Here is a 24,839-nt window from a genome sequence, read left to right as displayed (position 1 = left end):
GAAAATCACATGTCTACAATGGTGGTTTTAATGTGTCTAAGGGTTCATCTACATGACTGTATTACGGATCCGTGTTGTACGGATCTGTGATACAGCACCCATAGCCTGCTATGGTCAAATACTGTACCTTGCGTGCGTCAAATTTTCCAGGATATATTCTATTTTTTTTCTAGGGAGAATAAAGGGGCACCATATGGCTAAACACACATACAGGTTGTGTCTGGGACTGCAGCTCAGCTCCATTAGGCCTCTTTCACACTACAGTATGTCGATTTCAGTGTTTTGCATTCCGTTTTTCACGGATCCGTTGTTCCGTTTTTTGTTTCCGTTGTGTTTCCGTTTTTCCGTTCCGTTTTTCCGTTCCGTTTTTCCGTATGGCATATACAGTAATTACATAGAAAAAATTGGGCTGGGCATAACATTTTCAATAGATGGTTCAGAAAAAACGGAACGGATACGGATGCATTTCCGTATGTGTTCTGTTTTTTTTGCGGACCCATTGACTTGAATGGAGCCACGGAACGTGATTTGCGGCCGAATATAGGACATGTTCTATATTTCAACGGAACGGAAAAACGGAAATACGGAAATGGAATGCATATGGAACACATTCCGTTTTTTTTGCGGAACCATTGAAATGAATGGTTCCGTATGTGGACCGTATACGGAACGCAAAGAACGGCCCGCAAAACGAAAAAAAAAAACGGTAGTGTGAAAGAGGCCTTAAAGTGCATGCGGCTGGTCTGCAGTACCCCAAACCACCTGAGGACAGGTGTGGCGCTGCTTTTACTAAAAAGCAGACATGCTTTCCTTCTCTAAATTGGTACAAATGGGGGGGGGGACAGAATAAAAAAAAGAAGTCACTTTATGATGGGGAAAGTTTGGCCAGCTATTGATATTACCTTTGTAACTTTCATACATATAAACCTATAAGTACAATGCTTTACTCTTAAAATGGGAACACAGTAAAATGGGAAACAGGTGGAAGAAGAATGTCTTAAAACCTGTATGATACGTAAACGTGCAGATTTGGAGAGTCGCAAAGATTTCACAATACAGAAATACATTAAATATTATGCCCTCTTATATAGTCATAGCTAAGATTCCGTGCTTCGTGGAATTTTATCACACTGAAAACATTAGTCCTATAGACACAAGGTACATCTGACTGTACGTCTTCTGTATATCTGCTATTAGCCATGACAGATACAGATTCATGCAGTTTTTTGTGTTTACATTAAATATAATGAGTTCCCAATCGCCCGTATTGACAATGTCATGTATTTCCCCCACTGTGGCCACTAGTAGCTCAAGACTATGAAGTCTTGTACATGCGCCGTTACTGTAAGTGGCGGCGCATGCCAAACTGCATTAAAGAGAGAATCCGAAACTAGCAATCATTATACTGTAATGTAAACAAAACAAAAAAAGGTATGGATCATCACTAAAACCACATGTAAACATTTTTGCTAGTAGATTTAGGCCTCATGCCCACGACCGTATGTATTTTTCGGTCCGCAAAATCTCATCCGAAAAAATAAAAAATACGGATGACGTCCATGTGCATTCCGTATTTTGCGGAACAAAACAGCTGGCCCCTAATAGAACTGTACTATCCTTGTCCGTAATGCGGACAATAATAGGAAATGTTCTATTTTTTTGGAGAACGGAAATAAGGACGTACGGAAACGGAATGCACACAGAGTACCTTCCGTTTTTTTGCGGACCCATTGAAATTAATAGTTCAATATACGGTCCACAAAAAAAACGGAATGGACACAGAAAGAAAATATGTTTGTGTGCATGAGCCCTAAGAATGAGAAGGAGGAATATAAAAAAAATTCCCGTAAGATTCCTTTTGAGATTTTTGGAAACATTTTAACTAGTGCAAGCAGGAGAGCGAAACCCAAATATGACTGATATAACATGGACTATATGAATACATCGGGGGATGTTTTGCACTCAATTTGGATGTCAACTAGATAAATAGGTTTTTATTCTCTCCGACGTTTTTCTTTGTTATCAATTATTTTTGGGGACTCTTTCATGTGGTGCTTCAGTCTGAATAAAAAAAAAAGTGCACTCATTAAGATTTACATAAGCTCATGAATAACGCCCATATGTCTCCTCATTGTTTTATGGTTTAAGACATGCTGAAATAAATATGTCTAAAGATGTCTAAAACACAACACAGTAAGAATTTGGCTTTACTTTCTGTTTCTTATTCACATTGTCCACTAAATCTCTATGCAAAATAACTTTAATTATTTATTTTTTCACTCTATTTGCCTATTGAAAGGATCGTTTCAGTTGTGACTAGAATGTCCTAATTAATATATGGTTCCCAATGTAGTTCATTAAGGGTAATACATAATATTATTAGTATTAAAGCGATTATCAGCTATTGATATTGATATTTCCTAAACAGCTTCCAAAATTCTGCTCTGATTGATTTCTTAATGGATCCTTTTGGGATTAGAGCTACATTACCCTGATACACAACTCCAAATGCCCTGCATGCACATGTTTTAATGTAAATTATGTCTGCCTTCAGCTGCCACTAGAGGGAGCTTAGGAGCTAACTGAGTCTACATTTAATTTAATCATGAATCTTTATTCAGTATGCTCTTAAGCGCCCTCTACTGGTGCTTGCAGATACTTAGAATATAATCATTTGCTTATGCAGGCAAATTTGAGCTCTGTATTATTAACTAGGACCCCTGGTAGCTAATTAGTAAAAAATAAATAAATAAATAAAAATCAGCATAAAATGTTACACATAAAATAACATGGTGTTAATGGTGGACATTCAATTTAAGGGAATGTGTTACTAATATTTGATTTAAAAAAATATGAGCAGAAGTGCCTTAAGCAGACACCAGTAAGGCATTGATATTTCAGAATATTATATTTAACCATAGAGGCTAGGAGACAACAGTGTAAATGTACCTTATGTCATAAAAACAGACACTTTAACAACATCAATGTGCAACATAACAGCTTATAGAATGAAATGTAAAACAATACACATAACAGTCAAGAGAAGCAGGTCCAAACTTTACCTAGAAGACATCAAATTTCATGAATTTCATACTTTTACCTGAAATCTGACTTTTAAGTTCTAAGCATCTATTGGGCTATGTAAATGAATTTGTATCAAGCAGATGAAATGTGGATGAGGTCCCATTGAGATACATATATCAGAATAACGGAAAATTACTTACACCATAGTCTTAGATATTACTATATTAAAATATATAGAGAACATGAGAAACATAATGGCTCTCTGCTTTGTTTTCCATTAACATAGAAAATGTAACAACGAATGCAGTTAGCAGACGCTGACGAGAATCAAGAACAATTATTCCCATTTGAGTAAGAACTTCCATCCATCTGCTACAAACTCCGATTGTATCAAAGGGTTCCTTACTTTACTGGCTCCCACGATTCACGCTCAAAGCCCCTGTGAATTGATTGTGCAATTGAGGACTCCATGAGGTCGACATATCTGACAACAAGTGGAGCAAACAGATCTTGGAGATGTTTGTGGAATTTTCCATTGCATAAGTTATCTAGAATCATAAGCATATCAGAATATTGTTAATTGGGAATTCTGTTTAATAAATCAGCATATTATACGGCTATTATTTTAAGGGGTTGACCACTTTCTGGCTACTTGTGACCAATGTGTAGATAAGATGACTATATGGCACTTACTAATGTAGCCTTTGTTCATACTCGGGGCCATTTGTTATATTTCATAAGCCATGCCTCCTTGTTCTGTGCTGTCCACGTTGAAGTCCAGTCCATAAAATGGTCCTTGATGGAGGGTCGTGACCAGACACATCTCACCTTCTCCATTCAAGCCCACTGCACCTGCACTAAACTCCCTTCAATAAAACTGGAGGTGGCAGGTAAAGTGTTCCTTAGTGGAGGAGACATCACATGGAGGTTAGTTGTCTGGTCACAGGACCCTCCAACAGCAGCCTTTATGGACAGGACCTCTATGTGCACAGCACAAAAGACTTAGCAAACGAGGGGGCATATCTTATGAAATATAGAAAAAGGCACAAAATTTTAACAGAGACTATATTAGTAAGTGTCATATAATCATGTTACAAACACATTGGTTAATAGTAAGCAAAAAGTATTCAACCCCTTTAACTAAAGGTGTCATCCAGCCATAATTTTTTTAAATTAAGACATAGACTTCTATAATATGAAAAAAGAATTGCTGCTCCTGATTCCCCCATCCATCTCTGGCCTTCAGCAATGGTCAACAATGACATGTGACTGCTACAGCCAATCACTGGCTGTATAGTGTGGTGTCAATGTCACACCTTTATGGCAAGTGATTGGCTACAGTGGTCACATGTCTTTGGAGCAAGGAGAACAGAGACCTTTGGGAGACTCTTAGCACATCGGAATGTAAACAACGTCATATAGGTATAGTGAGAATTATTTATTTTATTATTTTATAGCATTCTAAGTGTGTGTTTTTTATTAAAGGGGTTGTCCGCGTTCAGAGCTGAACCCGGAAATACCTCCATTTTCACCCAGGCAGCCCCCCTGACTTGAGCATCGGAGCAGTTCATGATCCGATGCGTTCCTTTGCCCTGTGCTAAATCGTGCAGGCCAAAGGCATTTTCAGGAGTTCCGGTGACAAAATGGGCTCTCCATGGGGCTGCCAGGAAGCCTGGTGACATCACCGGCACTGATGGGCGGGCTTTAGCACTGCCCTAGCTAGTAAAACGTCAATCTAGCGCAGGGCAAGGCAGCGCATCAGAGCATGAGATGCTCCGATGCTAACATGAGGGGGCCTGCCTGGGTGAAAATATGGGTGTGTCCGGGTTCAGCTCTTAACCCGGACAACCCCTTTAAGTGACAGTTAAACCCCTTTAAATTGAATAGCACAAGGAGCAAAACTAAATTGACTGTAAGTTTATCACGGAAACTTCATACAGTAAAAATTATTTGGGTTTCATGTTTCAGGTTTATCATTCTCTCTAGTCTGTGAGGAGACTAGAGAGAATGAGACAGTCTATAACCCATACACAGCTAACGTCTTGCCCACTCTAGCTAAAAAATGAAGTCAGAATATTCAGCCAAGAGGTTCTGCCCCTTTGTTTTACGGATCAATAAGTCAAGACCTGGACCCGACCAGTGAAAACTACTGACACTAAGTAGAGCAACCCTTTAAAGCCTAAGGCACCTTTCACACGGGCGAGTATTCCGCGCGGATGCGATGCGTGAGTTAAACGCATTGCACCCGCACTGAATCCTGACACATTCATTTCTATGGGGCTGTGCACCCGAGCGGTGATTTTCACGCATAACTTGTGCATCGCGTGAAAATTGCAGCATGCTCCTCTTTGTGCGTTTTTCACGTAACGCAGGCCCCATAGAAATGAATGGGGTTGCGTGAAAATCGCAAGCATCCGCAAGCAAGTGCGGATGCGGTGCGATTTTCACGCACGGTTGCTAGGTGACGATCGGGATGGGGACCCGATCATTATTATTTTCCCCTATAACATGGTTATAAGGGAAAGTAATAGCATTCTGAATACAGAATGCATAGTACAATAGCGCTGGAGGGGTTAAAAAAATAAATAAAATTATTTAACTCACCTTAATCCACTTGATCGCGGAGCCGGCATCTCTTCTGTCTTCTTCTTTGCTGTATGCAGGAAAAGGACCTGTGGTGACGTCACTCCGGTCATCACATGATCCATCACCATGGTAAAAGATCATGTGACGGACCATGTGATGACCGGAGTGACGTCACCACAGGTCCTTTTCCTGCACACAGCAAAGAAGAAGACAGAAGTGGATTAAGGTGAGTTAAATTATTTATTTATTTTTTAACCCCTCCAGCTCTATTGTACTATGCATTCTGTATTCAGAATGCTATTATTTTCCCTTATAACCATGTTATAAGGGAAAATAATATAATCTACAGAACACCGATCCCAAGCCCAAACTTCTGTGAAGAAGTTCGGGTTTGGGTACCAAACATGCCGATTTTTCTCACGCGCGTGCAAAACGCATTACAATGTTTTGCACTCGCGCGGAAAAATCGTGCATGTTCCTGCAACGCACCCGCACCTTTTCCCGCAACGCCCGTGTGAAAGAGGCCTAACAGATGTATTGATGCAATATTATTTACTTTATATACACAAGCTAAAGACTACTCCATAGAGGAATTACCATGCAAAATATGCCTCTTCCCAAAAGATAGCCATTGTTTTCTAGTCCCCAACTAGAGCTTAAAGGAAGTCTGTCAGCAGGATTTAGGCCTTCAAACTGCCACCAACTGGTTATTCAGGACAGTGATAGCTTCACAATGATATTCTTGTATATTCTGAGAGATTTCATCCAACAGGAAAATAAGTTTAAATGCTGTATTCTAATACTTGCAAGGAGTCACATGGGTCAAAGAAGAGTGACCATGGCTGGTCCTCCTCCTTGGTTGATTGGTGCCCCAGAGCCATTATCACAAGCCATCTCCAGTGACATCCTGCATTGTGCAGATAAAGCCGAGGCAAGCATAATTGCTCATTAACTGGATGCCGGTGAAGTGCCTTGTGATAATGTACCCAGCCTATGGGATATCAATCAATCCAGGGGAGGAACAAGATGATGTTACTGTTTAAGAGACTGGCACCACCAGTATGACTTTTTACACACACTGGAATACAGGGTTTGAACTTATTTTCTAGCCTTGTGCCAAATCTCTCAGAATATATAAGGACATCATTGTTAAGCAGTCACCTAAATAAAAGGTTTGGGGGCCTAAATTATGATAACACTTTGCCTTTAGGATGGTCAAACCTTATACAGGTTGGATGATTTGCAAAGATATTTCTCAAAATGTCATAAATAGTCACGTGTGCTCCATACAAGACTTTGTACTGTCTCACAGCTATAATATTGAAGGCCTTTAGCTTTCACGGTATTGGCAGAATAAATATACTCACCGGGAATCCTCTGTGCCTATAGGATACCAGCAGGCGGCGGTCACATGACTTGGACCACCTTCTCAGGCTATTCTGTGCAGGAGCTGAATACAGTACATGACGGTTTATGACATTTTGAGAAATGCAATTGAAAATTGGCCAACCCCCTGGAACCAAAGCCTCCCAATGGTGACATTTAGCTTACCTATGGTGGGACATCCTTTGTGATACCCAATGCACCACAGTGCTTCTGTCACGGCTGTATGTGGGCAACAATAGTAATACACAGTACAGAGCTACTGACTGGACCCAGAACTAGGGAGGATAACGGGTGACCCCTGTCCGACCCTCAACGCTCTCCCTATTCTGCTAAAGCACATGCCCGGATCCAAATGGCGGAAAGAGGCATGCCCACGTGCCTAAGACTAATGACCACTGTAACCCCTACAATAGTGGAAGGGGCACGGCCACCAGTGCCCTACTCAGTATATGGAGGGAACCGTGGCCACCTCAGATCCAGTCAGAAAATAAACAGGAACACAACAATGTCTGCACACTTAGCTGACGGTGTTGCAGCCGCAGAGAAGATGGATCCAAGGACAGGCTGGCAATATCCGGAGTGCTAGCTGCAGCAGAACACAGGTCCAGTGAACTGATAGCTACAAGTGAAGAAACTAAAGCCAGAGCTACAACTGAAGTGAGAACTATAATCCACATCCTATCATAGGAGGAGGGGTGATATAAAGAGAGGAAAATCAAACACATGAAGGACAGCTGTGGTGAAAGAAACCAAAAGTAAACAGAGTAGTGAGAACTCCTCCCAGCTCTAGTAGTGACATCATCACAGGGGTGGAGAAACAGAGCTGTGAGAACGTCCCAAAGCTCTGGTAGTGACAGTACCCCCCCCTCTACGGGTGGACTCCGGACACCCAGGACCCACCTTCTCAGGATGAGCCCTATGAAATGCCCTGATGAGGCGAGTGGCTTTAATGTCCGACACCGGAACCCACATCCTCTCCTCAGGACCATAACCCTTCCAATGAACGAGGTACTGAAGAGAACCGCGGACCATGCGAGAGTCCACAATTCTGGAAACCTCAAACTCCAGATTGCCATCAACCAAAATCGGAGGAGGAGGCAAAGAGGAGGGTACCGTGGGCTGGACATATGGTTTTAAGAGAGATCTGTGAAATACATTATGTATCTTCCAACCCGTGGAAGATCAAGACGGAAGGCAACAGGATTGATGACTGACAAGATTTTATAAGGCCCAATAAACTTGGGACCCAATTTCCAGGAGGGAACCTTCAACTTAATGTTTCTAGTAGACAACCACACCAGATCACCCACATTCAGGTCCGGACCAGGCACACGTCTCTTATCAGCCACACGCTTATACCTCTCACTCATCTTTTTAAGATTACCCTGAATCTTTTGCCAAATGGTAGACAAAGACGAGGAAAATCTCTCCTCCTCAGGTAAACCAGAAAGAGCCCCTCCCGAGAATGTCCCAAACTGTGGATGGAACCCATATGCACCAAAGAATGGTGACTTATCAGAAGATTCCTGACGACGGTTGTTCAGAGCAAACTCAGCAAGAGGGAGAAATGAACACCAATCCTCCTGGTTCTCTGAAACAAAACAGCGCAAATATGTCTCCAGATTCTGATTGAGGCGCTCAGTCTGACCATTCGACTGCGGATGAAAAGCAGAAGAGAAGGACAGCCGAACCCCCAGGCGAGAACAGAAAGCCTTCCAGAACCTGGACACAAACTGCGTGCCTCTATCGGAAACAATATCAGAGGGAATGCCGTGCAATTTAACAATATGGTCGACAAAAGCTTGCGCCAACGTTTTAGCATTAGGTAAACCAGGGAAAGGTACGAAATGAGCCATCTTGCTAAAACGGTCCACCACCACCAGGATCACCGACTTCCCCGAGGAACGAGGAAGATCCGTGATAAAGTCCATGGACAGGTGTGTCCAAGGACGGGAAGGAATGGGTAACGGGAGAAGGGAACCTGAAGGCCGTGAACGAGGGACCTTAGCGCGAGCGCACGTCTCACAAGCAGCCACAAAACCCTCCACCGACTTACGAAGAGCCGGCCACCAAAATCTCCGAGCAATGAGATCCACCGTGGCTCTACTCCCGGGGTGACCAGCAAGAACCGTATCATGATGCTCCTTAAAGAGTTTGTGACGTAGCTCAGGAGGCACGAACAACTTCCCAGAAGGACAACGGGCAGGTGTCTCAGTCTGGGCAGCCTGGACCTCGGCCTCCAAATCGGAATATAGAGCAGAAACAACTACCCCCTCCGCCAAAATGGGACCCGGGTCCTCGGAGTTTCCTCCTCCCGGAAAACAGCGAGAGAGAGCATCAGCCTTCACATTTTTTATCCCAGGTCGGAATGTAACAACAAAATTGAATCTGGAGAAGAACAGAGACCATCTGGCCTGTCTCGGATTCATACGCCTGGCCGACTCCAAGTATGCCAGATTCTTATGGTCGGTAAAAACGGTGATAGGGTGCCTGGCCCCCTCCAACCAATGGCGCCATTCCTCGAAAGCCAACTTGATGGCCAACAACTCCCTATCGCCCACATCATAGTTTCTCTCTGCCGGGGAGAGTTTTTTAGAGAAAAAGGCACAGGGTCGCCACTTGGCAGGGGAAGGGCCCTGGGACAAAACCGCACCCACACCCACCTCGGAAGCATCCACCTCAACAATAAAAGGTAAGGAAACATCGGGATGCACCAAGACGGGAGCAGACGCAAAATTCTCTTTAATCTTAGAAAAGGCTGCAAGCGCCTCCTCCGACCAAGAGGAAAAATCCGCCCCCTTTTTTGTCATGTCAGTGAGGGGTTTGACAACAGAGGAATAATTCAAAATGAACTTTCTGTAATAGTTCGCAAAACCCAGAAAGCGCATCAATGCCTTCTGATTCTCAGGAAGCTCCCACTCAAGTACAGCACGGACCTTCTCGGGATCCATGCGAAAACCAGAAGCAGAGAGGAGAAAACCCAGAAATTGAATCTCCGATACCATAAAAAGACATTTCTCCAGCTTGGCGTACAATTTATTTTCCCGCAGAATCTGCAGAACCTGAAAAAGATGATCCTGATGGGTCTGAACATCAGGGGAAAAAATCAAAATATCATCAAGATACACCAATACAAATTTCCCCATTAAATGATAGAAAATACTATTAACAAAATGCTGAAAGACGGCCGGAGCATTCATCAGGCCGAAAGGCATAACGAGATTCTCGAAATGCCCGTTAGGGGTATTAAAGGCCGTTTTCCATTCATCCCCCTCTCTGACCCTGACCAGGTTGTACGCGCCTCTCAAATCCAATTTGGAAAACACCTTGGCCCCAACAATTTGATTGAAGAGGTCCGGGATCAGAGGAAGGGGATAGGGATCGCGAATCGTGATACGGTTCAGCTCCCTAAAATCTAGGCAAGGTCTCAGAGAGCCATCTTTCTTTTTAACAAAAAAAAAACCCGCGGCCACAGGTGACTTTGAGGGACGAATATGCCCCTTTTCGAGACTCTCGGAGATGTAAGTTCGCATAGCGATTCTTTCCGGTTGTGAGAGATTGTAGAGGCGTGCTTTTGGCAGCTTGGCGCCGGGAATGAGGTTAATGGGACAGTCAAACTCCCGGTGAGGAGGTAGCTCCTGAACACCGCTCTCGGAAAACACGTCCGAGAAATCAGAGAGAAATGATGGCACCGTTTTAGTAGACACCTCTGCAAAAGTCGCTGTGAGACAATTCTCTCTACAAAAGTCACTCCACTCATTTATTTGCCTTCCTTGCCAATCAATAGTGGGGTTATGTCTAGTGAGCCAGGGTAACCCCAAAACTAGAGGAGACGGCAATCCGTTAAGGACAAAACAAGATATATCCTCCACATGAGTGTCACCTACAGCTAGCCGGATATTGTGAACAATGCCTTTCAGAGATCTCTGTGAGAGTGGAGCAGAGTCAATAGCAAAAACAGGTATATCTTTATCTAATGTGCAAACCTGAAAACCATGCATGGCTACAAATTGAGTGTCAATAAGATTGACGGCCGCTCCACTATCGACAAAAATCTCACAAGAAATGACTTTGCTCTCTAGCGCCACCCTGGCAGACAGGAGAAAACGGGAACTGCAGGTCAGAGGAAAAGCATCAAATCCTACATCAACTTTGCCCAAAGTAGCAGATGAAGCAGAACTTGATGATTTACCTTTTGAGATTTTTCTCTTATTATCGCTCTTAGTACGGTTCAAGAATCTCCTAGATGGACAAACATTTGCCAAATGACCTATGCCCCCACAACAAAAACAGACCATACTCTGAGGACTAAATCCTCTTTTATCAGGGGCAAGTCGAGCTAGCTGCATGGGTTCCTCCTCAGAGGGGAGCGAGACAGGATGAGGCCCCTGCACACTGAATGAGTCCGCACCACTTCCCCTAGACTGACAATGGCTGGACAGAGAGGTCTCGTTTCTTTCTCTTAGACGCCTGTCAAGGCGTACCGCCAATGACATGGCAGACTCTAAGGACGTTGGTCTCTCATGGAAAGCAAACGCATCTTTTAATCTCTCCGAGAGACCATGACAGAACTGACTCCGGAGTGCAGCATCATTCCAACCCGAATCAGCTGCCCATCTCCGAAATTCAGAACAATAAAGCTCCGCAGACCGTTTGTTCTGGCATAAAACACGTAGGTTAGATTCGGCCAGAGCAACACGATCCGGGTCATCATAAATCTGCCCCAGGGCCACAAAAAATCCCTCCACGGATCGAAGGGAGGGATCCCCTGATGGCAGCGAAAAAGCCCAAGTCTGAGCATTACCCCTGAGCAGGGAGATGACAATCCTCACCCTCTGCTCTTGATTACCAGAAGAGTGAGGACACAAGCAAAAATGGAGTTTGCATGCCTCTCTGAAACGAACAAAATTCTCACTGCCCCCGGAGAACGTCTCCGGAAGTGAGACCTTTGGCTCGCAACAGACTCCATGAGCCGGAGCAGGGCCCAATGCTTGAAGCTGAGTCATAGTTTGACGGAGATCCGCTACTTCCAAAGAAAGACCCTGCATGCGGTCAACCAGGCCAGAAAGCGGATCCATGTCAAAAAAGGACGGTTTTGGTGGATTATAATGTCACGGCTGTATGTGGGCAACAATAGTAATACACAGTACAGAGCTACTGACTGGACCCAGAACTAGGGAGGATAACGGGTGACCCCTGTCCGACCCTCAACGCTCTCCCTATTCTGCTAAAGCACATGCCCGGATCCAAATGGCGGAAAGAGGCATGCCCACGTGCCTAAGACTAATGACCACTGTAACCCCTACAATAGTGGAAGGGGCACGGCCACCAGTGCCCTACTCAGTATATGGAGGGAACCGTGGCCACCTCAGATCCAGTCAGAAAATAAACAGGAACACAACAATGTCTGCACACTTAGCTGACGGTGTTGCAGCCGCAGAGAAGATGGATCCAAGGACAGGCTGGCAATATCCGGAGTGCTAGCTGCAGCAGAACACAGGTCCAGTGAACTGATAGCTACAAGTGAAGAAACTAAAGCCAGAGCTACAACTGAAGTGAGAACTATAATCCACATCCTATCATAGGAGGAGGGGTGATATAAAGAGAGGAAAATCAAACACATGAAGGACAGCTGTGGTGAAAGAAACCAAAAGTAAACAGAGTAGTGAGAACTCCTCCCAGCTCTAGTAGTGACATCATCACAGGGGTGGAGAAACAGAGCTGTGAGAACGTCCCAAAGCTCTGGTAGTGACAGCTTCTCTGCTCTGTAACTAATTCCAATAGAATGTGGCTTCTGTAAAGACCCTGACTTATAAACATCTCGATGAAAACTGATAAATATACACAAGTTGTTGGATAGTCAAGACAACCATACATACTTGATAAATGTTGGGCGATCCTGAGTCAGGGCCTGAAAATATGTAACGTGTATAGGTGCAGTCCAAGAATACCGGCCATGATAGATTTCAACATGTCCTTACCAGATAAGTCCAATTCAAAAAATTCCCATCGGCCTTACTTGCTTGAATCTTATGTCTTTATTTATCAAAAAGTAGTCCTCTAACAGGACGCGTTTCGGCACATATAGCCTTCCTCAGCCTTACCAGATAAGTGTTGCCAGAAGTCTTTGGCAGCAGCTCATACCCTTCTTCTTTTGGCTTTAAGTATGCTTGGGCCATATTCTAGCTAATAGTTCTATGCATAGTGCATTATGTAATGTATAGATGCCTTATATGTTTATCCATGACCTTTACATCTGTGGATGAGTAGAGCGAAAACCCTGCACGGAAGGCTTTACTAGGCTCTAATTTGCATCATGCTCGCTCCAGGGCGCTACTGTTAATTTAACTAGTGGCGACAAGAATCATGATGCAAATGATACTTGGCTCCAATTACATTTGCATTTGTCATTTTTTGTGCCCAATCCCCATCTTTATATGTAGAAGGTACTATGTATAGGACAAACTGTACATGTAACTTGACAGTTCCTTCTTAAATCAGTAGACAAACTTATAGAAGGTCAAACTTTATGGCAACCATACATTAGCAAACCCAAACTCTCATCCACATAGGTCTAGGTGACATTAGGTCAGGTGCATACAATGGGAAATGTTTTCATGCTGCTTTATGTTTAATCTCTGTTTTGGCTTGAAAAACAATTATATATACAGTATATGGATATATATATATATATATACTGTATACAAATACATATATGCAAATATCGGTCTCACACAAATGGTTGCATGGATTGATGTTTTGCACTGGTCAGTAAAAATACTCCATACAAAATCCAAACCTAATTATAAGCCTAAACAGATTAATAGCATGCCATATTATGGAGGCCTTCTCCTCCAAAACCATTGCTTCCAGGGGAGAGTAGAGGACCTCATGAAAGCACTGGTGAAGGTGCTATAATTTGGACTCATAGTTATATACAGGGTCCATGATCTTAATGATTACAGTAGCTTTTCAGGCTCATGGCTGCACATGGCTTTATTAGATGCACCATATTGTATAAAGCCACAGCAGGATATGCCTAGAAGTGCATGTACAATACCTCCATATTGCTCTAATTTCATGTGGAGTGATATGGAGATTATCTATGATCCATATATGAATCTAACAGAAAAATGGCCAGCTCCATTGCATTGCAGCATACCCTCTTGTGGCCACCATACAACCTCCCACACATTGGCATGAGGAGCCCCACCTTTGGGACGCTGTACAATCACTACAACAGGGGTCCAAAGCTCTTGTTCTTCCTTACTGGACAAGCACAGTGAAGAGAAGCTTGAATGTGGCAGGGAGTGGGCCTGCTCCCTGACACTCCATTCAACTTCTGTAGGGATGCGAAAACAAATGAGCGCAATGTTTGGTTGTTTACAGGTTGCATGTACAGTACCCCAGAGCATGGTGTACTTGCAAATTGCTGTTTAATGTTTTTCATGTTATGTAATGTAAAAAATATGCTTTGTATCCCTAGTATGGTAATCTATGGAAGTGACAGCGTTAATCAACACTAGCACAGCTCCATATGAAGCTTGGGTGTGGATCCTGGATCCATCCCTTGCTGAGTCTAGAGAGCTTTAGCCTGGAGTTAGCTAGTGAAGGAAGAGTGAGGAAGCAACTCCATTTCCTCCATTCCTCACAAGACTGGACTAAAGCTACAGAGACTCACTGATCTCTCCATGATCTACAGAAAGTAAGAAAGAGAGAAAGAAAGAAGCAAGAAGGTCCAGAAATCAGCATGGTTGAGCATTACAGTCAGGTATTCTGCTACCTAAGCTATTTAGACTTTACTGCAGTGAGGGGAAGAGTGTTACAGCCTTCATTCTTGGATACAACTTGGCTAGTTGTATCTTAAAAAAATCTGTACGCCTCAGTTGCAAACTGTAGGCACAATTGCAAGAGTGATATTGCCAGCCATATATTCTTCAGGAAAAGGCTTGAGAAAGAGAGAGAAAGGAAAGGTTATGATAATTTCTATCCTTGCTCAAATCCATACAAAACCATCTGGGGAGTGTACAGTGTGGGAACTGTGTTTTTGTTATCGTTGGATGTACTACAACTTCCACTACAGTAAAGAGAGACGTTTATTCTGTTAAATCTGGCCTGGTTACTGACTACTACAGCATACTCCAGCTATTGCACTTTACATGCCCTTCCTTACACCTATACAAACACTTAAAGGGATTGTCCGGCTGAATCCGGACATACCTCCATTTTCACTCAGGCAGCCCCCCTGACTTGAGCTAAATCGCGCAGGGCAAAGGCATTTTCAGGAGTTCCGGTGATGAACTGGGTTCTCCATGGGGCTGCCAGGAAGCCCGGTGACGTTACAGGCACTGATGGGCGGGCTTTAGTAAAACGGCTAGGCCAGTGCTAAAGCACGCCCATCAGAGCCGCTGACGTCACCAAACACACTGCCGGGTGGAAGCCTCAGCCCGGCAGTGTGTTATTGTAAACAGAAGAGCCTGTGCCCTGCGTGATCTAGCACAGGGCAAGGGAGCGCATCGGAGCATGAGATGCTCCGATGCTAACATCAGGGGTGTTGGTTATGTCCGGGTTCAACTCTGAACCCGGACAACCCCTTTAACATCATGATCACCCCTATTACCATCAGACAGGAGCCCCAACATTAGATTAACGGTGCACCCTCCTTTCCCTTCACAGTCCTAGGGAGCAATGGTGTGAGGAAAGCTACTGCAAATGCTTATAACAGCCAGAGCAACTACCATCCTCCTCTCCGGTTCTTCAAGGGGCTCTCTGCACATGCTCGACCACTGGTCTAGTCAAACTCCTCCTCCCTGCAGTCCAAGAAGGGTCACCAGCAATCACATATGCACAGGCAATAAATGCCACTGCGCAATCAGAGCTGATTGTGTAAGGACACACCCCTTTGACAAGAGAAATATCCCTGTTGTCAATTTATTAAAAAATTTCTATGAGTAATAATGGAGAAACAATCACAACGTAGAGTTCTAGAATTGATATTTCACGGAGGAGGGGGAATTTCAAATACAGGTGTATTTGTGCAAAAATAAGATCTGCACCCCTTCAGTACCTCTTTCCGTTTTGCCACTGACCCTCATGTAAATCAGTCTGACTGAATCTACATCTTAACAATTATTTTGTGACACTCACATTAACATACTGCTATCCGGCTAGACTTTTTTTTTTTGTTTCATTTTGGAAATCTATTTACATAATCGACAATACAAGTGTGAAATGTTAAGTAAATCAGGGGGGAAAAAAATCCTAAAAAGTCACAGATGTGTTTTGTTGCAATAAACCAGTTCTATTTTTCAGTATGTAATGCAAGGCATAATTTAACAAATCATTTAAATTAGACATATTTCGGGGAGAAAAGCAATGGTTCTGAAAATTGGCTTCTGATACTTTCAAGACAGCAGGCAAAAGGCAGCAAATTATCTTTAGATTAGCAGATGGCAGATTTCTTAGTGCAGCAAATACTACTCGTTCTAGCAGTCTAGCAGATGGAGTTGCTTAAGAGAAAGGAGGATCCTGTATTTCAAATCCAATAATTTGAGGTCACTGTGAGAGGCCATCGCACACACATAATTGGACAATTTACAATATATTTTTTTATTTAAAAATTTTTTATAGAGTGGTTTATAAGGGATCTCTGATATTTACACGTATTGCAAAACTTTAGCTCAGACTCTGTTCACGTTGACATTTAATTAATTTTATCCTGAACATTTTTGCATCAGTTTTTCAGAGCTGGGAATATATATATATATATATGTGTGTACGGCCACACGGTCAGGTTTCTGCATACAGTTTTGAAATCCAAAATCTGGAGTGGATGGTAAAAGGAGAAAAGTATAAAGGACAGATTTTTAAAAATGTATTCCTGGTTTTGGCTTCCAAAACTGCATGCAGAAACCTGACTGTGTGGCCGTACAATAGGGCTCTGGCATCATGATTTCCATGAATAATTTAGCCTAGATAGCAAATGCTAAGGGTGCCTTCACAGCCGACAGATTTTGGTGCAGAAAATTTCGGCAACTAAAAATCTGTATATGAATGGGGCTCGCGGAAATCCTTATATTGGCGGCCAAACCGACCACATTCAGATGAATGGAACTGATTTTCAGTTGCAGAAATTTCTGCACCAAATTCTGCCCTGTTTGGAGGCAGCCTAAATCTGCTTTTGAACAAATATACCACACTGAGAAACATTGATTAGAATAATTAGCAGTAGAAAGACTTTGCTCCTATTAGCATCATGGTGTCCATACATAATGCGAAGGATGGCTACGATAGATCAGTTTCCAAAATGTCAATTAAATCCCAACGAATCCCTATGCAGTCCATTGACCTTTATGGGTTTCCATCAGGTTTCCATTGAGTTCCTGCACAAGTTATTGCCGCAGATTGCACTATTTTCACCAGATACCAGAAACCCCAAACTAAGCCCTGACGGAAACAAAGACACCGATGTGAACAGAAACTAAGCTGCTGGGTTTTGGTTTGTGTAAGGGCATGTCTACACCAGCTCTTTTCCAGTGCAGTTGCCGACAGATCCTATTCATTTCATTATGATTCCGATGGCAAACTGCTTAATTTTCCAATGATCCGTGGCGTGCAGACTCCATGGTCAGCCATTTATTTAAAGGACTGGCATGTATTAGTACATAGCATGTAATGGAAGATGCATCTTAAAGGGGTCCTCTCACTGCAGCAAGTGGCATTTATCATGTAGAGAAAGTTAATACAAGGCACTTACTAATGTCTTGCGATTGTCCATATTTCCTACTTTGCTGGCTGGATTAATTTTTCCATCACAATATACACTGCCCATATCCAGGGGTTACGACCACCTTGCAATCCAGCAGAGGTGGTCGTGCTTGCACACCATAGAAAAAAAACACCGGCCTCTCTGGTGGCTGGGATTGTGGGAGTGCGCATAGGAATACATGCGCAGTAGCTCCCGTTCTGGCCATCTCATACCTGCGCTGCAGCAGTGGCTGTATCCCCTGGAAACGAGCAGTGTATAATGTGATGGAAAAATGAATCAAGACAGCAATGGAGGCAATATGGCCAATACACAATACATTAGTAAGTGCCGTGTATTAACTTTCTCTACATGATAAATGCCATTGGCTGAAGTGAGACGACGACCCCTTTAACACTGACTATGCCAGGGGTTAGAGAAGCTGATATGCTGATGTTCACTCCAACTTCTATTTAAAAGTTCTCTTTGTCAGGCGACCCATTTGAAGTCAATAGGAGATAAATTGAAAAAGCAACAATATGGACACCTATCTCAATTCGTCATTGTTTTTTCAATCAGTTTAGATCAGTTTCGCCAAAGGGAAAAAATCTATTAATCAAATTAACTGCTTTGGCGGTTTTGAAGATTTTACAATTTTTCTTTAGTCTCTAACATTTTTTAAGTAGATGGCACTTTAAGGTTTTGCTTTGCATTGGAAGATTTTTTTTTACCATTTTGGCTTTTTTTCATTAAAAAACATAGCTTCCTCTAGGTAGGTCACTTTCTGGTGTTTTTTTCCCCATAGACTTCCATATAACAGTCGAAAAAAATGCTAAAATCTCCAAATAATCAAAGTGTTACAATAGAAAAGGTCTGTAAAAAATGCCACAAAAAATGCAGCGAAAAATCACTTAAAACCGTAAAAAAAGCATGATTTTTTTTACCAGCAAAAAAAAAAAACATACAGGAGGAAGGCCAGCTGCTGCCACACATTTGATGGCCCTGTCCCTCCACTTAACCTGCCAGCTTTTCCTCATCACTTTTCAAAAGGGGGTAGAGGGGAGAGGTCGAAAACTTCAAATATGCCGAGCAATAATGTTTGCAATTCTTCTTTACGCCAAAGCAGGGGTGCAAAGCCGTTGATAAATTCCCTGCTTTGTTCTTTAATTTGAACCTTTGCCTGTCCCAAAGTTTTAGCGTGACAGATTTGTTTTTGCTTTTTATTTGTATATTATTTTATTGTATTTGTGCATATTAAGTCATCTTATAGTTATATTTAAATTGAAGACTTGTACTCTCCTTCGTATATTATGAACCGTATACACAGGACATGTGTTTTCTCACCATGTGGTAGATGAACCTGATTTTCCAGTATCTTCCCCTGAACATGTATTAGATAAAAAGAAGGACATATATTCTTCCTTAAACGTCTTATCTACACTGACTTGGTACTGACAATAAACCGTGTCATGCCATCCCCTATAAATTATTCATGAGTACCATCAGCATGCCTAAGTGTTTTGCTCTATGGCCTTGACTTCGGCTAGACAGCAGGGATTTAGTAATGGAAGTCAATGGATATTCTCATTTTAACACTCAAATGAGTGAAGAGGAGATTTACATCTGATATGATGAAGTTGCCTATGATATAATGTGTCCCCCCTGGCATGCAGATAATGTGCCATTACAACATAGGGATGGGAGGCTCATGATTAGATGGATGGAGTAGAAAATCAGCTAGAGTATATCAATAATTTGTGATAATATTCAAGGGAACTTTCAGTAGTGGTAGGTAGATATATCAACAAAACAATAAGATGAACCTTCTCATGCCAGATAGTCTAATGGTGGCCATACAGCTTAGGTGTTGGCTTGATTCGCCGATAGTTACTCCTCCCGTCCTCCTTGCACATTCGGCTTGAAGAAGCCACTGCTAGTCACCTCTGGTGGCAGCTTATCTTCTGTGAGACCACAGGATACTTTGTTATTTCTATATCTACAATTGGAGGAGATACAGGACATCCTAATCCCCCCCACCAAACTCAACAAGTTATGCCAACGTCCATCTAACAGTTATGGCACCTTTACACACTTTACAATTTGACCAATTCTATGGGTGGTCGGTAAAACTGGCACTGCCAAAATGAAAAAATCTTGATTGTTGTGGTTGTTTTTTTTCCCTATAAGCATTATGGTTTCCATTCCTAATGGCCATGACAGCTCTGCCAGGTAAGTTTTCAAAATTTCAATTGGATCCCCACAAATCCTGATTGACCCTGCCAATTTTTGATCTATCAGAATTCACTTGAGGTTTCAGTATTTTTGTGACAAAAATAGTGCTGCAGACTGTAATATTCTTGCTGCCCCGCAAAAAAATTCTACTGAAAAGCAGTAATATTATAATCATGATTATTGTTCTTACCATTATTACCAGAAAGAGTTTTTAAAATTAAAAAAAGATGAAGTCATACAAAAAGTACCAAAATAATCAAAAAAAGTGTGGCTTTTAATATAAATAAGGTAATTCTAGCACTCTAAAGGGTAAGTATGCACATAACAGAGGTTCATTTGCATGCGGCTACACACGAAACGTTTCGGTCAAGTGGGCCTTCATCAAACTGTAACAACATATATACTGTATGTACATCAATCTACAAAGCAAAAAAGCTGTCATTGTTATATGAAATGTCTGATAACTTTTCTGCTCTGTATATTGATGTACATACTGTATATACAGCATGTTGTGCAGTTAAAGTTCGATGAAGGTCCATGTAACCTCTATTTGCATACTTACCCTAGAATTGCTAGAATTCTTTTAGTTATGTTTGTGGTCGGAAGTGGGAACCCTACTCTAAGCACCTACCGACCACAGAGTGCCATGAGATACCTACTGAATTATGCATTATAATAAACTACATTATATTCTAGTGTAATTTTACTATATACGGTATAAGTACTGAAATATCATCATGCAAGAGCAATCAATTTTATCCAAACAAAGGGGTTGTCTGCTTTCTGAATAATTTTAAGAAATGTTGCACACTGAAATGTAGTGGCATGCTAGATGCTGCATTGCTAACCCCAACGTTCCTGTCGAAACCCCCCCCTCTGTTGCCTATGTTTACCATATGTAAAATATGCCGTGTCCATAGTGTCCAAGATGGTGTCTGTCAAATGATTTAATCATGCCACTACCTTCCCGGCTGCATCCTCCACTATGCAAATGCCTAAAGCATCCACCACAGATACAGATACAGATGGTTCTGCTGCATGGATCTGTGTCTGCGCTTGCTTAACGCTTTTAGCGTTAGGTCATTTTAGCCCATTTTTACATTAAATATGCTATTTCACAGCACTGTATGGCATTTCAGAAATTTAAGGAGAAAGTGGACCAACCCTTCAAAGGAGTTGTTCACTCCTTTTATATTGATGGCCTAGCGACAAGATAAGCTATCAATATTGGATCGGTGGGTGGGGGTGGGGTCTAACAGCAGCTATTTCACAGAGTAGCTCTGGTACTGGAAGTTGGCATTGGAACTACGCAACTTCATCCTTTGTGAAGTTGACGGAGTTTGTAACTTCTGCACTGCTCCTATTCACTTCATTGGGAACATCACTGCAGTTACAAGCTACGTCCACTGCAGAATGTACGAAGCCGTGTTGTTCTGGCGTCTATTTCCAGCACTGGAACTATGGCAGAACAACTGATTGGTGGGGCTGCTGGGTGTCAGACCACTGATCAGATATTGATGGTCTATCCTGTGGATAAGCCATCAATATAAAAGGACTGGACAGCCCTTTTAAAGCAAAATAAAATATTCAGCTGAAATTTTTGAAATATGAAAGATTAAAAAAAAATATGAATTAATGAAATTTTTGAAATATGACATTTTGAAACTGGTTAATTTGTAATTTTCCTTTCACAAATTTGCTTGCATCATGGTTACTGCGAATAGTCTGTGTTTTTTTTTTTAAATAATCATGAATGAAAATCAAGTCATCTTAGTTTAAGATACTAGTTAACCATAAAGAAAAAAATAATAATAATACATACAGTCAGTGCGAAGGAAATCATTCAGGAGCTGAAACAATGGAAAGCTGTCCCATGTGTCGGGCGGCTGCACCTCCAAAGCTGCATCCATATCCACCGCAAAAAGGGAAAGGAACGTCTCTGCGTGTTCTACCATTAAGTCTGACCACCAAGCAAATGCCTTTAGGTACGATAAAAAGAAAAGCGAAAAAAGAAAAAGAAAATCAGTTTCTGACAAATTTCACATCTGGTTTTCCCCCAAACTATCATAATGCAAAAGGTTGAAAGAAAATACCATTGTAAAGAGAACTGTGCATCTAATATAGTCCAACGTTGTGAGGGAAATTATAAATTTAAAAAAAGAAATAAACAAGATCCCTTTACAATGCAAATCAAGCTCTCTGAGGTCATGCTCAGAATTCAAGGTTTACCCATTTCATTCTGCAGTGTAGAAATTTGGGAGAGTTTCTTGAGTTTCTTCACTGAACTGTTTTTATTTTCTTATTTGTACAGATCTATCATTGTTACGAAATTATTTGAAATTAAATTAGATAGATCTTTTAAAAAAAAGTTTTTGGATCTTAGTTTTTTTGAAAAAACAATTCTACAAAAATGTTAGGGTAACATAAAAGAGATGAAAAACGTCAGTGAAGTAACTCAATTACATGCTCATGGGTATTAAATTAAAATAGTTAAATTGTTTTGATCAAAGTGCCATTCACATCGGACAGAGCAGAGATGTGAATGTTTCAGACGCATGCGTGTTTTTCCATCTTTATTGAGAAGAGCATGCAGAATGAGTGACTTGTCTATTCTTACAACACTTGTCTGGGAGTCAGACATTAAAAAGTACAAAAAAATTATATATCCTTGAAAGTCTGATAGGACCAGTACACATATTTTTTTTTCATCTAATAGGTATCTACCAGTGGGTGCCAACCTAGGTCATGTTCGTTCAGTAACATAGCCAAGGCCAAGCTAAAAACATAGCACTAATAATACATTCCTAGAAAATATAAAACTATAATCTAGGCTATGATATTAAAGATACGTAAAATATAATAATAGAAATACCAACTTCATCTTTAAGTCCATTTTAATTTTTTTCGGGATGTTTTTGAACCCACTTTATTTTTGATCACTTACCTTGTAAGGAATGAGCAAATATATAAAAAAGACTTGCTGAAATTTTCTGCTTCTTTCTATTAGTAAATCTCTATAGCGCCTACTAATGTGAACTAAGTAGTAGTGATAGAGTCATAGCAATATTCCTTTAATCTGATACCCAATGATCTAGTAATAGTGAGAAGCCAGCGTAAGATGTTCCAGTTCAGTTCCCTCTGTTATTTTTTCAAAAAGTTGGGTGAATGCCTGCCCAACCTACTGGGACCATTTGGCCTCTGATTTTAAAGGGGTTGTGCCAAGTTTGCAATTATACATATCTCCTATGGATAGGGAATAACTAACTGATCACTGGAGGTCCGACTGCTGGGACTCCCACAGTCTCGAGATTGGGGGTCCTGTTCCCCGGATCCAATGGAAAGACAGGTCAGGCAGTGCCCTGCCGTTTCATTCATTCTCTATCAGACAGCCAGAAATAGAATGAATGGAGCAGCAGGCCACATGCCCAACCTGTCGTTCCATCAGATCTGGGTAACAGGATCTCCATTTTCTAGATCAGTGGGGGTCCCAGTAATTGGACCCCAGATATCAGATAATTATCCCTTATCCTGTGGATAGTGGATAGTAGATAACGTGCAAACTTGACACAACCCCTTTAATCCCTTAAAGACAAGGTTAATTTTCCTTTTTTTAGTCCCGTTTTACTCCCCTCCTTCCAAAAGCCATAACGTTTCTATTACGGCATTCCCCCTGCAGGATAAATGCTTTTATATTTTAATAGTTTGGACATTATGAGGCACAGTAATACCAAGTTATAAGTTTTTTTGTTCTTGTTTATTTTTATTTGTAAAATTGGGAAAGGACGGGATTGATGTGAATTTTTTTTACTTTAGTTTTTTTGTATATTTGTTTGCTTATACCATAGAGACTGTATTATAATAGTATTGAAGCCTATAGTGCGTGTGATGTCTTCCTATTAAGTCCAGCCACAGGCAGGATTATAGGAGGGCAGAAGGATTACAATGTCACTCCTGGGAGCCTCCATATGGTACGAGACCTCCGTTACAACTATTTGGCACACTGTGATCTTGCCAGAGGAGGCTAATAGCGGGGGCAGGGGTTCTCTTCTCCATCTAACTACTCAGATGCTGCAGCCACTATTGATTGGGGCATCTGAGTGGTTAAATGACCAGGATCAGAGTTATCTCCATCACTTAGGGCAGGTGTCAGCTCTATAGCATAGCCAACAACCACCATGTATGATTTGGGCTTAGCTGGTAAGCCAATTCCATATATCACTTAGCAACCAATGATAAACATTTATGACACTAGTCATTAAGAAGTTAACGTTCCTCTGAAAGGATGCAATGGGCATAAGTGCCTGTCCAGCAGAGCTGATACATGTCAATGCAGTCTAAGAACATCACAGCGATCTCTGTGGATGTTAGATTAAAACAATATAGAATTCCAGAGCCATTTGTTTATAAAACCTAAAGCATAACTTTTTTTTAAATTAAAATTCTAGGTTTTAATATGACATACAGGGAGTTTTATGAAACTGTCTAAAAGGCAAAGCAACCAATCACTGTGCTGTTATTGGACAATAAATGGCCTCATGGAGTTCATTTCAACGTTGATTTCATCTCTTATGAAAATCTCAAAATTTTTTTTTCGACCAGTAGTAGATAACTTAAAGAAGAGATGTCACTTCTTCAGATACGTCTGGTTTAGTAACTACTTGCATTCCCCGTGTAATAACAATACTGGAGCATCTATTCTTATGCATCTTTGTTGTGCCATTCCTTTATTATTCCTTCTAAAAGTAATGAATGAATTACTAGCTGTTTGCAATGAAGGTCCAGATGGCTGTGACCAGTTGGGGGGGGGTGTCCCTGCACAGTCTGACACTATCCACACACCATTCGCGCAGTGCTGCCAGTGTGAAAT

The 24,839-nt window shown here is 41.7% G+C and overlaps 1 protein-coding gene across 7 annotated transcripts in view; it reads right to left on the bottom strand.

Moving 5' to 3' along the window:
- Positions 1-24,839, bottom strand: part of CADPS (calcium dependent secretion activator) — a 434,676-nt gene that overhangs the window by 94,764 nt on the left and 315,073 nt on the right. For all 7 annotated transcript variants that reach the window (XM_040407750.1, XM_040407754.1, XM_040407751.1 and 4 more), the window contains 2 exons: positions 21,795-21,951; positions 3,431-3,572 (listed from right to left, as the gene is read on the bottom strand). In XM_040407750.1, coding sequence (XP_040263684.1) covers positions 3,431-3,572; positions 21,795-21,951 — 299 coding nt within the window. The remainder of the gene's footprint in view (positions 1-3,430; positions 3,573-21,794; positions 21,952-24,839) is intronic.

The sequence above is a fragment of the Bufo bufo genome, chromosome 9 (assembly GCF_905171765.1).
Source record: "Bufo bufo chromosome 9, aBufBuf1.1, whole genome shotgun sequence".
NCBI classification, from domain to species: Eukaryota; Metazoa; Chordata; class Amphibia; order Anura; family Bufonidae; genus Bufo; species Bufo bufo.
This window is presented reverse-complemented; position numbering and strand designations above follow the sequence as displayed.